The sequence below is a fragment of the Rattus norvegicus genome, chromosome 2 (assembly GCF_036323735.1).
Source record: "Rattus norvegicus strain BN/NHsdMcwi chromosome 2, GRCr8, whole genome shotgun sequence".
NCBI lineage: Eukaryota > Metazoa > Chordata > Mammalia > Rodentia > Muridae > Rattus > Rattus norvegicus.
The window spans coordinates 151,831,324-151,847,875 of NC_086020.1; the positions used below are offsets into that span (position 1 = coordinate 151,831,324).

General features: G+C 39.8%; 1 protein-coding gene across 4 annotated transcripts in view; it reads left to right on the plus strand.

Moving 5' to 3' along the window:
- The window catches only part of Kcnab1 (potassium voltage-gated channel subfamily A regulatory beta subunit 1), a 466,662-nt gene that overhangs the window by 384,349 nt on the left and 65,761 nt on the right, over positions 1–16,552 (plus strand). For all 4 annotated transcript variants that reach the window (XM_017590798.3, XM_063281680.1, XM_039102125.2 and 1 more), the window contains exons 6-7: positions 2,347–2,391; positions 4,334–4,377. In XM_017590798.3, the coding sequence (XP_017446287.1) occupies positions 2,347–2,391; positions 4,334–4,377 (89 nt within the window). The remainder of the gene's footprint in view (positions 1–2,346; positions 2,392–4,333; positions 4,378–16,552) is intronic.

Consider the following 16,552-nt stretch of genomic DNA (forward strand, 5'->3'; position numbering starts at 1 on the left):
ATCAACACTGGGTAAAGAAATAATCTACAGTAGTTTGGGAATAAATGCCAGAGAATTCATTATTTGTGCTTCAAATTTCACACAGCCATTGACTACAGGGAATCACGTGGTTGAACAGAGAAAACAGGACTGACTGCTCATGAGATTATTTGTGCATAATAAACATGGCACTTTCATAGCTTTAGCTGTACTTGTAATTAGTGAAGAAAGCAAGTGACAGGAACTATCTAGACACAGATGTATGTTCAGCACTCATTTTATTAACAACTCTCTTGCTAAAATGAAAAAGCCTGTGGCACAATTGCCTAGAACTTTCTCATCTGGGTGCAGGTGACAATATCTGTCCTGGATGCTAGGCGCTCTGACTTCCGAGTGTTCAGAAAAGTATCTGCTATCCTTCAGGGCTCTACGAAACTCAAGGAATGAGCTCACACATCCCTTCCACAAACTCTGTACCCAAATCAAGTGGTAATGAGGGTTGTGTGGCATTTTGGGGCTGTCATGCAACACATCAGAGTAAGACCAACAGCTAGATGAAGACTGCCCCATACCTGCATAAGGAGAAGCAGTTGTTTTCCCTCAGCAAGCATTGACCCATCCTCCTCAACTGCAGACCCCATCATACACACCTTGTGGAAAATAGACAACTGTGAATATTTCACCAGCTACCTTTCAGCCTAGCGAATAACAGCTCAAGCTATGACTGTGCTATGGGAAGTTTATAGGATTCACATTTGCCTCCGAGAGGAAGAGGTGACTGGTGAGAAGTCAAGCCATACCATACTGGCACGGAGCTTCCAGAAGCAGTTCAACTAGCTGGCTTGGCTCCTGGTCCTTGAGCTGTCACCTGCTAGCTGCATTGTCCAGAGAAAGTAATTTCACTTCCCTGAGCCTCGATTGCCCTAACTAAAATGGCTAATGAGGTGCCATGCTGAGGAAGGGAGAGGAAGGCAAAACCTTTGGGAAAATTCTGTCTTCCTGTGTTACACTCACATTATCAATCCCCACTCGGAACAGTCGCTTGCTACTTACACACAGATGCTAATGTGGACACCCTCGTAGGCAGACAGTTCTGTATAGTCTGACTTCCATGTTTGGATATGATGTACAGCTTAAGCATAATATTTCATCTGGATAATCAAAAGGGCTCCTGTTCATCTTTTATACTATTTCAAGAAAATTTTTGGAAGATACAAAGTGCTGGCTGAAGAAAACTGGGCTCCCCTTTGCAGGTTATTAATCATCATGGATAGCAAAAGATAGATGCATTAATCTGAGAAGTACATAGCCGCTTTGGAGATGCTCAGGACCATCCATTTCTATAACTCAAATTACTTTTCAGGGAATTGGTGGGATGGGGTTGCTGACATTTTCAATAAACTTTTCGTTTGGCCACCAAGTTGTCAGAACTGAACCCACCATTCCCCACTCGTCATCATTAACTACACCTGTAGACTTAACGTATGCCCCTACAGCTTTGAGGTCTCACCGTCTCTGCAGGTGACAGAATTACACATGCCTGCCATTGCAAATAATCCTAAATTTTGAATATCAAAATATTTTATTCTAAACAGAAGTGTACTGAGCTCTCTCTGCCTCACAAGTTTAAATTCCTGTAGTTCTCAAAGGACAGCTCATCATGATCACAACATGAGAAGCTGCATTTGCTGCCCTTGCTGTCCCAAAAGCAAGTTTACTGATGTGATTTCCATATTTCATTCCTTTAAAGGAACACAATAGGACCTTTGGTAAAGGATTTAAACGTTTACTGACTATGAGGCTATATCTCATCATTCATATTTCTATGCAGTCAGTCATTTCTTACTGCCTATGAATGTGATGATTGCATAAGGTTGTAACCCAGAGCCACTTGGGCCCATGGTCCTTGGCAGAGAGAAGGCTTCCTCCCAGGAAAGGTTCACAGGCAATCAACATTATGCCAGGTTCTAAATAAGTGTTAATTAGTGGCTGCTCTTTTGAGCAACCAAAGCAACTCATCCTGTAAGTCACCTACGTTCACAGGCACCATTTCTGACCTCCAAGATCACCTCCCACTCAGTACTCATGGCAACACCATTTACCAACATGCTGGGCAGCCCGCCTCCTTCAGGGTCTCCTGCAAAACCTAGTTCCCTTCAGTCCGTTCTAGGATCTGACTTCAAGTCATTACTCTCCAGCTTCCCTTGTTCTTACATTTCAGTACTGTGAATTTAGAACTCCATCTCTGTCTTCTTTTTAATGTGAGGCACTGTCACAAATCCTTCTGGTGCTATAATCATAACGTGATTCAGTCCATCAAAACCCCACAAATTATTCATTATATTTCTTTGTCTGTTTGATGTACAGGAGGTCAAGCTTGGTCATCACAACCAAACTCTACTGGGGTGGAAAGTAAGTTAAATACCTTTCATTTTTTTTATTTTCTATGAGCTAGGAAATGACTGGCAATTCCTGATTTTTTTCCTTGTTTTTTGTTCATTTGTTTTGTTTTTCGTTTGTTTGTTTTATAGCAACCAATGCACAGTGAACTCATTAAAATTGATTAGCCCATGGGGTTTTTTTTCTAATGCTAAATAAATAGTAATTATCTTAGAACTACATTTTAGCAGAACATTCCCACAGGAATTTAACATATGGCAGGTGGTCTCTTGTTACTAAATGATTCATGTGGATTTGTCAGTGTCCAACTTAGAACCATTTCCAAAAGAGAGTTCAAAATTCAGGAAAAGAAAATAAAGCATCACAAAAGAAAATCTCCTCGAATCTGCCAAAACTCAAAAGATTTCCACAGAACACAAAGATAAAAATACCTTGTCTGCCTCAGTGTTCAAGTTTCTGATCATCTCTGCAAAGGGTTCTGAGAAAGCTGATCAAAAAGACTGTCTCATTGGGGAATAACAGAAGCTATGCCCGTGTCACTCAGCAGTAGAACAATGAAAGAGCAGTCCTCTGTGTGTCGCTTGATGCAGAACAAATGTGAAGGCTGAGCTGGCTTCTATGAACCAGCCTGTCCGTGCTTGAACTGGTTGTTTACATTATTCAGCAAGAACCAGGGAACTGGCTGTTTTTTACCAAACATGTAAGAAAACAACAAGCTAGTCCTTATACCAGAGCAATGGTTGACCTGGTGCTTCTTGGAGAAATCTTAGAGATATTGGGATCTTAACAATAATAACAAACCAGAAACATGCAAAACCTCATTTACCACCCTGTAATAAACAAGGGAGTATTGGCAGAAGTCTTGTGTATGTTTGTTTAATTTAGTTTGTGTTATTTCTTGTTGTCGTTGTTGTTGTTACCACTGGTTTGTCTTTTAAAATGGGAGGCCCAGGCTAGTTCTTCAGGAAGAGTCCAATCACAATGCATATGTATACACACGTGCCCATACTGCTATGATCCTTGAGCTTGCTAATAATAAGAAGGCATAAGATGAAATTTAGATCTTTAGTCCTATTGTCCTCCTTTTAGATAATATTGAGCCTATAAGAAATGTAGGTATCCAGTTTCTGTCATTTGACTCATGGTGTCCTTGATTCCTATGTTTGCAGTGGTGCCTAATACCTTGCCTTGAGGGTACAAATGATTACGAAATGAGACCAGACGCAAGAGCCACTATGCAACAGAGCTGCATTTGATTCTGACTGGGGTACTTGTAAAAGACTCAGAATGGGTACCTTAAAAGGGGGAACGGTGGCTTACATGTTTTTAAGAGAAGCTGTCCAAAGCTGAAGGAAGGCTTCGTTGGTACTTTACAACTCAACCACCACATCCTTTCTACTTGTTCAGACTTCAGGGTTTTTCTAGAATGACAGAAGCTCTGTCATCAAGGCTTTGTTCTGTCCCCTTGGATGCTAGTTTAAGAAAAGTTTGTTGTGCTTTTTTTATCATTGTTAAATTATTTTCAATATGAACAGTTGCCTTCAAATTTGCCTCATGTAAAAATTTACTATCAGTGGTGTGGTCACCATAGAGTAAACCTATAAACTTATGCTTAGAGTGTTTTTCTTCTCTCCATTGGTTAGGGACAAACCTAGAAGATTGAGCTGTGTGTTGTGTTCTCTAATGAAAGTGTATACGATGGCTGGTTGATAGCTTAGCCCAGAGCTGACTAATATCAATATACTGGCCACATCTCTTAGTTATCTACACATGGGGTATCGCTGACCAGCTTCCTCTCTTCTGTAGCCAGTGGTACAGAAGTTGCTGAAAAGATGATTTAAAACTTAGCAGTGTAAACTAAGAAAGAATGATTATTGTTCTGCATTTTGAAACAATTTTTAGAAAATAAAACAGTATTCCCGAGTCAAAGTCACCTACCTCTGTTTTGTTGCAGAGCCGAAACAGAAAGAGGATTGTCAAGAAAGCACATCATTGAAGGTAAATGCTACTGTTTCCAGTTTATTTTAGTTTGTGGGCCCCTGTTTCAAGTAAGGTATCAGTAACATAGGTTCAAAGCACATATGTTTTCTGCCTATATTTATGAATGAATAGCTTCGTGTTCTAATGGGAATCCTAACATTGGGGGCCAGGGCTTTCCCTGACTCTTTTGCCTACTTGTGGGACCTTTTTCTCCTACTGAGTTGCCTTGTCCAGCCTTGATGTAATGGCATATGCCTAGTCTTACTGTAGCTTGTTATGCAGTGTTTGACTAATATCCCTGAGAGGGCTGCTCTTTTCTGAGGGGCAGTAGGGTGGGGAAAAGAGGTTGGAGGAAGGAGAGAGAGGGAAACTGCTACCAGGATGTAATATTTGAGAAAAGAATAAAAATATGGGAAGAAAAAGGTCATTTATGAAAAGAGCAAACCATTAATCAACATTCTTCTTGGGGTGGAGCTCAGGGAATATAGAGATGCATGAAGAATTAGGAACCAACAAGGACAAGAAGGGTTGGGCATGGCTCAGGTTCAATCTAGTAACACACACACACACACACACACACACACACACACACACTCCAAGATTTTTATATCTTTATATTTATGATTAATTATTAAGGCAGAGACTTTCTCTTTCTTTGGAAATAATTTCATTCATGAAATCTCAACAATATCAAAACTTAAAAAATAAAAATAAAGCCATCATCACCACTGCCACCCTACTGCCTGTTTCATTCTCTCCTCCATTTTGACAGTCTGGTATGCATCCTCCCCAAACATGCTCATCTGACTGGCAGCACACCCACTTAAATGGGCACATCTCTCAATACTTACCAGTTTTTAATGGCAATTAATATAGAGACCTACATGGTCAGGATGCACTCTAAATGGGCCATCTATATCATAGCCACTCTTCCCGTGGCTCAGGGGTCATTGAGAATGAGAAGACTGAAAGATTTTAAGATCCAGAAGTAGTAAACATCTGCAGTGAAACATCTGCTGGACATGATGGGGACTTTGCACACATGAAGTCCCAGTGGCTGTAACTATCTACTCAAGACCTGCTTGAAATCAAGCCAGCCAAACACCCGAACATGGATGGGAGAGGAGCTCATGAAGTCCCATCCCTAGCTGAGGAGCTACTTGCAATTGATGATTGCAAGGGTCAGAAGAGTCAGTTTTCAAGGATGCAGTCCCTGAAAGGCTACCCATGCTCCAGGAGATAACCGTAGGCCCAAGCATATTCAGATAGCATTAAGTGAATTTAATGGGTTTGAAAAGCGAACACATGAAGTTGGAAGGGGAAAGGGAAAGAATTGAGGAGAGGGATTGGAAGGGAGATTTGATTAAACATATATGAATATGAAAATATAAAATAGTATAATCAAGTTGTAGATATTAACCTAGACCTTTTTCTCAACTAAAAAATATTTTACACACAATTCATTGCTATAAGAAAGAATTGTATAAGTGATCATCTTTCTGTAAATAGGGTAGGCTCTAGAAGAAGTTTTAAGTCAAACAATAAGGTACATTTCAAAATTATTTTCATATAAGAATATGTCAAATGAAGTTATTTTATTTACTTATTTATTAGTGAGTCCAAACTACTCTTTTTTTATTTTCTATGTTCCCCAGGTGGTGCGGAGAGAAAAAGTTCATCCTGAAACACCCAATTGGACTAGTAATAGGAAAAGATAGTTCTGATATTCAATCAATTTTTGTTTTTATTATATTTTATTTTAGCGGGCGCAGGGAGGAGTGGTGTGCCAGGGTTCCAATGTAGAGCATATTATACAATCAGAGTAAAATCTACAGGAGTTCTAGCCTTCCATGACGGTGGTCCCAATAAGCAAACTTATTAGTCTTGACATCAGGAGCCTTTACCTGCTAACACCACACCAGCACCCCAGCTCTCAATTATTTAATTTTAACCTTAAAAGGAGATTTTGAAAGCAGCTCTTTCTCTCTTCTCTCTCCCTCTCTCCCTCTCTCACTTCCTCCCTTACATAAGACTTTTAACCATAATATTTATTATATCATTTCACTGTTTCTAAAGTACCTGAGGTTTGTATTTCTCAGTTTTTGGAGTTTATTTCTGTGTACATGAGCTTTGCGATCAACATTCAAGTCTCTACTATTTATTACTTATGAACTGAGTAACCTACAAGTTACTTAATACTCTGTCTCCTTGAGCATAACATAGATTCCAAGTATTCCTACATTATAGGACTACAACCTGGGGAGAAAAACTCAATAATTCATGTAAAGCATAATGTCCATCACATAATGAACGCCAAGTGTCACTTTGTCATAATATTGTGTTATAAACACAACTGCTTTATGGAGGACACTGTCCTAAGCTCGTAACAAACTGAGGCTGCCATGATGAATGGCTACCACCTACCCTAGGGAAAGCTTCCAACTTTCTCTTCCAAACACAAATTCTGCTAAGGATTAGCATACAATTGGATCCTGAAGTCAAGCCCAGCCTGCCCTCCTAGCCACCACCATTCCTCTCTACCATCACCAGTATATGTGCCATCAACCACAGAGCTGGTTAATATCCAACAACCCAGGTGCCCAGGGAGTCCAGCTGGCCAACAGAGAAGTGTGATACTCAATTTTGTTTCTTTTTAATCTAATTCATTGGGGAAAAAAATTCAGAAAAACAAAATCAATGAATACACACACACACGCACACACACACACACACACACACACACACACACACACACACACACAAATGGAGAAACTTCATGAAATCTCCACTGTCTTAAGATTCACAGTGTATGTGTATATGATTTCAGAATTCTTTTTCAGTGACTTTTCTTCAGGCCTCATTCAACTTAATAGCAATACCTTAAATTTCTACTTTCTTTTGGTTAAGAAATTCTCACAGGATGGTAACCAGTTCAGCCGAAATCTTAGCCGACCCAGTTGCAGACTTGAACACAAACATTCAGTTTTGAGATTGAGACCACTTGTTATGTTATAATTGGTGTTCCTTTGAAGTTTGTAGTTTCAGCCAAAGACAAGGGCTAATAAGTAGGCGTTACCCCCATAGGACATTTGTATGCAAGCTGAAATTAGAGAATTAAATGAATTCTGCAGAAGAGGAGCGCCATGAGAGTCTTAAGCCAAAAATACAGTTGGAAGAAGTTTACACATAATTATACTTGGATTTCATTGGTATATTCCCTTGAGAAAGGTGGCCTTATTAAACATTGGTGATTCATATGCACATTAAATTCAAGGAGCAAGGTTAGAAAATAAGACTAAGATAAGACCAGTTGACCTTGGACACCTGAGTTATTTTACAGAGTATAAATGAGTTTGGCTCATGTGTAATATGGGTTTTTTTTTAATGTATGAAAAGCCTTCTCTATGAGTCAAAGTCTTCAACATTGCCCCAGTTAATATGATTTCCTCCTTATCTTTACTAGAAGAAAGAAGACATTTTGCTAAGATGTTTATTTTATCCTTTTTGAGTCCCAAGGTCTTTATGGCTTTATAATTCTCTATATTCATTGAGCTATCCCACACCCATTTTACTAAGATACAAATTGTGCCTTAGAATCTGACAGATTGAGTGCCTAACATGAAGGAATGGGAATAGTTTGATAAGTCACTGTCTTAGTCAATGTTCTATTGCTCTGAAGAGACACCATGACCAAGGTCACCCATATAAAATAAGCATTTGGAGGCTGGAGAGATGGCTCAGTAGTTAAGAGCTCTTTCAGAGGACCAGAGTTCAATTCCCGGCATCCACATGCAGCCTTTGATTGGGGCTTGCTTACAGTTTGAAAGGTTTAATCCATTATTATTATATTAGAAAGCAAGGCAGCATGCAGGCAGACATGCTAGAGAAATAGCTGAGAGTTCTACAACCAGATCTGCAAGAGAGAGACACTGACTCTGACATGGAGTTCTGAAACCTCAAAGCCACACCCCCAGTGACATACTTCTTCCAATAAGGCCACACCTCCTAATCCTTTCAAATACTGCCATTCTCTGGAGATCATTAAAACTGATAAGCCTATGGGGGACATTCTTATTCAAACCACCACAGTCACATTGTCAGAATAAGTACATTTCTCTTAAGATTTTACAGTCTCCTCCCCTTTCTTTCTTCCTCTCAAGTCCCTCCCAACCTCTACCTTCAGTGATTATTTTGTTCCCCCTTCTAAGTAGGACTGAAGCATCCAATACTTCTTCTTGAGCTTCATTTGGTCTTTAAGTTGTATCATGGGTATTCCGAGGTTTTTTTCCTAATATCCACTAAGTATCCTAATATCCTAATATCCTAATACCTACCAAGTATGTTCTTTTGTTATTGGGTCACCTCACTCAGGATGATATTTTCTAATTCCATCTATTTGCCTGTGAATTTCATATAATCTTTGTTTTTAATAACTGATTAGTACTCCATTGTGTAAATGTATTCCTCTGTTGAGGGACATCTGGGTTGAATGCTAGGGCAGTGAGGTAGAAGTGGTTTGCCTCATAGAAGCAGGGGGAAGGAGGGTAGGATGGAGTGTTTGCAGAGGGGAAACTGGGAAGGGGGATAACATTTGAAATACAAATAAATAAAATAACCAATAAAAATGTTTTAAAAAACAACAGATTTTACAGTCACAAGCCATTGCTGTCAGCTCAGAAGATGAAAATAGGTGGCAAAAATCTCAGATTGAAACTTTTTAGTTAATACCAAATACTAAAACTCAACCCCCTCCTTTAAAGAATGACCATCCGTGATTTCTCAGTTAAAGGATAAATTTTCTTTTTATTTTGAGGCAGAGCTATTTATATTTTTTTGAATTATCAACATAACACTGCACTCTATAATCAAATGTTTTAACTCACTGATTTTAAAAATGAATATAAGACTTTTGGCAAAGCCAATAGATGAAAAGACTATAATAGCTACCACATCTGCTTACTATATATACACACATTTAGATATAATTTATAAGTATTGAAACTTAAAACTATTAACCAATGGTGCTCTTTCAACTGGCAGTCAGCATGTAAAGAATGCAAATCAATCCATTCTTATCGCCCTATACAAAGCTCAAGTCCAAGTGGATCAAGGACCTCCACATAAAACCAGATACACCCAAACTAATAGACGAGAAAAGTGGGGAAAAGCCTCAAACACATGGGCACTGGGGGAAATTTCCTGAACAGAACACCAATGTCTTATGCTCTAAGATCAAGAATCAACAAATGGAATAAATTGGCAAAGCTTCTTTAAGGCAAAGGACACTGTCATTAGGACAAAATGGCAACCAACAGATTGGGAAAAGATCTTTAACAATCCTACAACCGGGGGTTGGGGATTTAGCTCAGTGGTAGAGCGCTTGCCTAGCAAGCCCAAGGCCCTGGGTTTAGTCCCCAGCTCCGGAAAAAAAAAAATCCTACAACCAATAGAGGGCCAATATCCAACATATACAAAGAACTCAAGAAGTTAGACTCCAGAGAATCAAATAATCCTATTTTTAAAAAAATGGAGTACAGAGCTAAACAAAGAATTCTCAGCTGAGGAATATCGAATGGCTAAGAAGTACCTAAAGAAATGTTTAACATCCTTAGTCATCAGGGAAATGCAAATCAAAAACAACCCTGAAATTCCACCTCACACCAGTCAGAATGACTAAGATCAAAAACTCAGGTGACAACAGATGCTGGTGAGAATGTGGAGAAAGAGGAACACTCCTCCATTGTTGGTAGGATTGCAAGCTGGTACAACCACTCTGGAAATCAGTCTGGAGGTTCCTCAGAAAGTTGGTCATAGTACTACCTGAGGACCCAGCTATACCACTCCTGAGCATATACCCAAAAGATGTCCCAATATATAAGAACACGTGCTCCACTATGTTCATAGCAGCCTTATTTATAATAACCAAAAGCTGGAAATAACCCAGATGTCCTTCAACAGAGGAATGGATACAGAAAAAGTGGTACATTTACACAATGGAGTACTACTCAGCTATTAAAAACAATGACTTCATGAAATTCACAGGCAAATGGATGGAACTAGAAAATATCATCCTGAGTGGGGTAACCCAAAGACACAAAAACACATATGGTAGGCACTCACTGATATTAACCCAAAAGCTCAGATTACCCAAGATACAATCCATAGACCACATGAAGCTCAAGAAGAAGGACCACCAAAGTGTGGATGCTTCAGTCCTTTTTAGAAGGGGGAAAAAATATTCACAGGGGGAAGTACAGAGACAAAGTCTAGAGCAGAGACTGAAGGAAAGGTCATCCAGAGACTGCCCTGTCTGGGGATCCAGCCCATATACAGCCATCAAACCAAGACAACATTGTTAATGAATGCCAAAGAAGTGCAAGTTGATATAGCTGTCTCCTGAGAGGCTCTGCCAGAGCATGACAAATGCAGAAACAAATGCTCGCAGCCAACCATTGAGCTGAGAATGGAGTCCCCAATGGAGGAGTTAGAGAAAGGATTAAAGGAGCTAAAGGGGTTTGCAACCCATAAAAACAACAATACCAACCAACCAGAGTTCCCAGGAACTAACCCACTATCCAAAGAGTACACAAGGACAGACCTATGGCTCCAGCTGCATAAGTAGCAGAGGATGGCCTTGTTGGGCATCAGTGGGAGGAGAAGCCCTTGGTCCTACCAAGGCTCAATGCCCCAGTGTAGGGGATTGTCAGGGTAGGGAGGTAGGACTGAGTGGGTGGGTACAGAACACCCTCATAGACGCAGGGGGAGGTGGAATGGGATAGTAGGTTTATGGACAGGAAACAGGGAAAGTGGGTAACATTTGAAATGTAAATAAAAAATATCCAAGAAAAAAAAGTGGGTGACCAAGAGGACTACAATAGAAATGAAACTGGAAGTTGTGTAGGGAAATCATGACATTACTTAAAGCAATATTTTTCCAAGATACATACAAAAGCAAGAACATGAGGGGTAAATTTAATAAAACAGCATATTTAGATTTAGCTCTTGCAGACTCAATACACTAATTATCAGTTGAACAACTGCTGCACATGTAACCATGCCTGTCTGATTAAAGTTTGCAGTAAACTCATTATTTTGGAAAGCATGTTAGTTCTAAGCTGGGCATGGTCGCACATACCTTCAGTCCTAGCACTAGGGAAGCAGAGGAAGGCATGTCTTTGAGTTCAAGGCTAATCTAGTCTACAAAGCAAGTTCTACAGCAGACAGAGTTACACAGAGAAACAGTATCTCAAAAAAATAAAAATAAATAAATAAAATAAAATAAAATAAAATAAAATAAAGGGGCTCGAGAGAATGGCTCAATGGTTAAAAGCACTGGCTGCTCTTCCTGACTTCAATTCCCAGTACCCAGATAGCAGCTCTATAATTGTAGACTCATGCAGTCTGATGTCCTTTTCTGGTGTGCAGATATTAATACAGACAAAATACCCAGATACATAAACAAATACGTCTTTTTTTAAAAAAAGAAAAAGAATCTAAAAGAAAAAGAGACTTAGATATATTTTCTAATAGTCATTTGAAAATACCTTGTTATGCTGCAGACTTTTGAAAACTTGCCAGCATGGGAGCATGTCTCCTGCTTCTTCAGGGTTCACTTCTTACGATCCTTTCTGTACTCATTGCAACTGTGGCTTTAGCTTGTGACTAGCTGCTATGCTGGAGCCAGGATTGATGCATTTTTTGCATACCTATTTAAATTTAAAACAATATCTGGTTCAAACCAGCGCCCAGTAAAATATTAGCTAAATGAAGGTTTATTTTAACAAATTTCTAAATAGTTTTAAAGAGACATTTGTTGAGCTCTTCTTTCTCCAAGGTTAAAGCATCAAAATAGAAAAAAAGTGGTATTCCTGACTTGGTTTCCAGTCACATGAATGATTATAAAGAAAAAGTGAAGATCATGTAAGCCAGGAACAGTGCACTCTATGACCCCAGCATTTATGAGACTAAGTCAGGGGAATCAAGAGTGCTAAATAGGGGCTGGAGAGATGGCTCAGTGGTTGAGAGCACTGGCTGCTCTTCCAGAGGTCCTGAGTTCAATTCCCAGCAACCACATGGTGGCTCACAACCATCTGTAATGGGATCAGATGCCCTCTTCTGGTGTGTCTGAAGACAGCTACAGTGTACTTATACATAAATAAATCATTAAAAAAAAAACTCTTAAAAAAAAAGAGTGCTAAAGAAATCAGGAAGAAAGAAAGAAGGGGAGGAGGTGGGGGAGAAGGGGGAAGAAAAGTGTGCATGGGGGTAGGGGTGGAATTCCAGAGGAGTGAGGAAGGGAGGGAGGGAGGAAGGGAGGGAGGGAGGGAGGGAGGGAGGGAGGGAGGGAGGGAGGGAGGGAGGACGGACCTGGCACAGTTTCCTCTTTGGACAGATTTCCATGTGTATAATAAGTGCCAATCAGACCGAGCCCAGTCCATAACACTTCCTGTAATTTGTTTTCCCCCTGAAATCCCCACCCTAGTTAATAATCACCTGGTAATCACCTGGCTTAGGCCATAAATCGAGGAGTCATTGTTGATTTGTAAGGCCATCATACCCTGTATCCATAACTGTCCAGTCTAATTACTTCCATGTATAAGACCTGTCCTGAGTTTGAACACAGGCAGCCAGCTTACTCTGAGCTTGATGTGCTACAGTCATCTCCTTGCTGACCTCACAACTCCCTTTCAGCCTCTATGAGATCTGCTTAGCAAGCAAAGCCACCAGTTTAACATGAAAGTCTGACCAGATAGGCTTCATCTTCTCTTCTTAACTCCCTACCATTCCTGCATCCTTTGCCAATGTTTTGAAGTGTTGCATAGAATAAAATTCCAAACATATAGATTATGAAATTTCAGAAGACTTTCAGAGTGGCCCATATTGGAGATATAATGTCACACACACACACACACACACACACACACACACACACACACACACACACACAATCTCAATCAGAGTGGGGTCATTAACTTGACCCAGCACACAGTTCCTCCTACTCTCAGATGAACACATTTATATCTCTGCCAAAATATCAAGATACAGAGCTTCCAGAGAAATAATAGAGAGGCAAAAAATGACCAAATATCAAATACAGTGAGATGGACCTGTCATGCCATCGTTACAGATGAACATTATGACTTTACAAAGAACACAGGCCTATAGATGCCCTCAGTGTACATGTTTGGTCCTTGGGGTTGAAGACTATCCATATATCATTATGGTCCTAGGATCTGGCACACTTTGGGGACAAACTGAGATTTGTTACATGTAATGATAAATGAACCACAGTGGGGCCAAGTTACTCTAGCTTCTCCTCCTCTTGCCTACACTAATGAACCTAGTAGGTGAGGGACATTTTCAGAGAGGAGAACACTTGTTTCCAGGGCTGAGCATAAGCATAGGTATGGGCCAAAGGAATGCCTCTGTTTCCCTTGGGGCATCTCGTCTTTACCTCTCTCCTCTGACATCACATTTTTGTCCAACACCTTAGACAATGTTCTCTGCCATGGCGGTTCTGAAGATGGTAAATTTGTTAGCCCACGTGCGGGTTGCAGAATTAAGTCACAAAAAAAAGTATTTTGTTTAATTACCAAGAATGCTTCCAAACCTTGTTATGTGTGTGGTTGTCTGTGTCCTATGTCCTGTCTACTTACAATTTCCTCCCCAAAGTGGTTCATATCATAATACTTCTTAAGGTGAATTTCTTCCAAGCTACTTCTTGAGTAAGTTAGTGCTTTCCCATCCAGGAGCATCACCCAGGTTAGGAAGAGTTATTCAACTGCCTGTCTGCCCCGAACTCCTCATCAAAGCTTTTAACAAGAATCACTATCTCCTATCTTAAATTGAAAATATTTCCTGGGCTGTATTCCAGCATTCCATTTTTCTGTCAGAAAAGTAATTGTGACTATCCAATAAACTAGTTTGAAAATCAAATTTAAATGAGCCAAATTTAAATGTATAAGAGCCTCATTTACCAGGCAATTAATTTTATGCTTATAATAAAAGGAGACAACCTCCAGTCTTCCCAGGGATTAAAGAGACTGATAAGGACCCGCTGTGCCTCCTGGGAATGAGATGAAACAGCTCCCTGAAGCTGCCCTCCTTTTGGTTGCATAATAATATATATAATACAGTTTATTTGGGGAAGTATTAATATTAGTGAAATTAATTAAATTTTCCTGAACAAACTTTAGGACTGAAACATAGCCCTTGCTTCCAGATCTCCTGAGTTCCGCTCTTTCTATTACACTAGATCTTACATCCTTATGGCTTCTGGCATTTTGTTTCTTTCCAAAATAAAAGAAAAATAAAGCCAGACCCATTGGTACAGGCATGCAATCCCAACAACCTTCGGGGATAACACAGGAGGACTTCTAATCCAAGGCCAACCTAGGAACCTTCTCTCATAATGAAAAGTAAAAAAATGCCTAAATATAGCTTGGTCACAGACACTGTTTGCCCAGCATCCACAAGGCCCTAGGTTCAAGACCCAGTGTCATAAAGGAAAAAGGAGAGATCTTTAAAAGGATATAGCTTGGCGACACATCTTTTAGGCTTTCTAAACTTTGATAGACTTAGTGCTGAAGATAGCCTTTATTTGCTCTCCTATTTATATTACTGTTAAGGCATACATTTATTAAATGGAGTTAAGGCAGCCTTTTTTCCCCTAACTTACACAGAGAAGAACAAAGAGCCTTGAAGAGAAGCTGCTTTTTATTTTAAACTTGGCTTCCAGCTATTGCCACAGTGTCACCATGGCAGGTCATTGCTGGGCTGCCCAAGTTACCACTGAGGGTGCTAGTCATCTTGAGAGAGGCCAGAGGCCTGAGATTTTCTTTATCAAAGCAAAGTCAGTCTTTGATATGATTTAATGGCTCCTGGGATCAACTAACACACATTACATCCAAAGTATTTTCTTGTTCTTTTTTTTTTAACTTATTCACTTTACATCCCAGTCACTGCTCTCCTCCAGGTCATGCCCCCTCCCTTCTCCCTCCCCTTCCCCTCTAAGCAGGTGAGGCCCCTGAGTGTCCCCCCCCCGCCCTAGCACTAGTCTCTGCAAGTCTAGGTGCATTCTCTCCCACTGAGTCCAGACAAGGCACCAGCTAGAACATATCCCACGTACAGGCAACAGCTTTGGGGATAGCCCTGCTCCAGTTGTTCGGGACCCACATGAAAACCAAGCTGCACATCTGCTACATATGAGCAGAGAGAGGCCTAGGTCTAGCCCATGTATGGTTTTTGGTTGTCATTTCAGACTCTGAAAGCCCCAAAAGTCCAAGTTAGTTGACTCTGTTGGTTTCCTCGTGGAGTTCCTGTCTTCTCCAAGGCCTGCAGTCCTTCCTCCTCTTCCAGAAGAGCCACCTTTTACCAAAATTGCACATATTTAGCGGATACCTTGTGCATACATACATGAGATAATATTCAAATCAAGATAAGCAACTTTATCATTTCTTTTATTAGAAACATTCAAATTCTAATGTTGGAATATATGGTACTCTGTTATTGACCGTTACTCTACTGTGTAGCAGTACTCCCTCTACATATTTAACTTAATATCTTTAACCAACCTTTCCCCATCTCCCATTCCATAATATATATCTAGCATCTAAAAATATTATTCTACTATTTTTTAGATTTATTTTTATTTTGTGTGCATGAGTGTTTTGTCTGCATGTATGTGTGTGCACCAGGTGCCTGTAGTGTCCAAGGAGACCAGAAGATCATGAGATTCTCCTGGAAGTACAGCTACAGACAGCCACGAACTGTCATGTGGGTGCTAGCACCAAACTTAGAAGGACCCTCTTTTCCTATTACTAAGCCCCCAACGTAACATTTTTAAATTCTGTTTATAAGTGAATTACTTGGCATTTGTTTTCTTATATCTATTTTATTTTACTTAGAACAATGTTTTACTTTCCATATATGCTGTCATGATAAGATATAATGTTTCAGTGGCTGAATATAATATATATGACCTTATAAAATACACTTTTACATAAGTTCCATATTTTCTTCACTTATTGGAAGCAATGTGTATTTCAGTCTATTTACCATTTCATACTCAAATCATGAGAAAGAAGATTATAGTGGTCATAATAATAATGATTTGTTGTTGAGTTGAGTCTCTTCAATATTCTAGATATCAATCCTTAATCAGATGTAGAATGGCCAAATACTTTTCTTCATT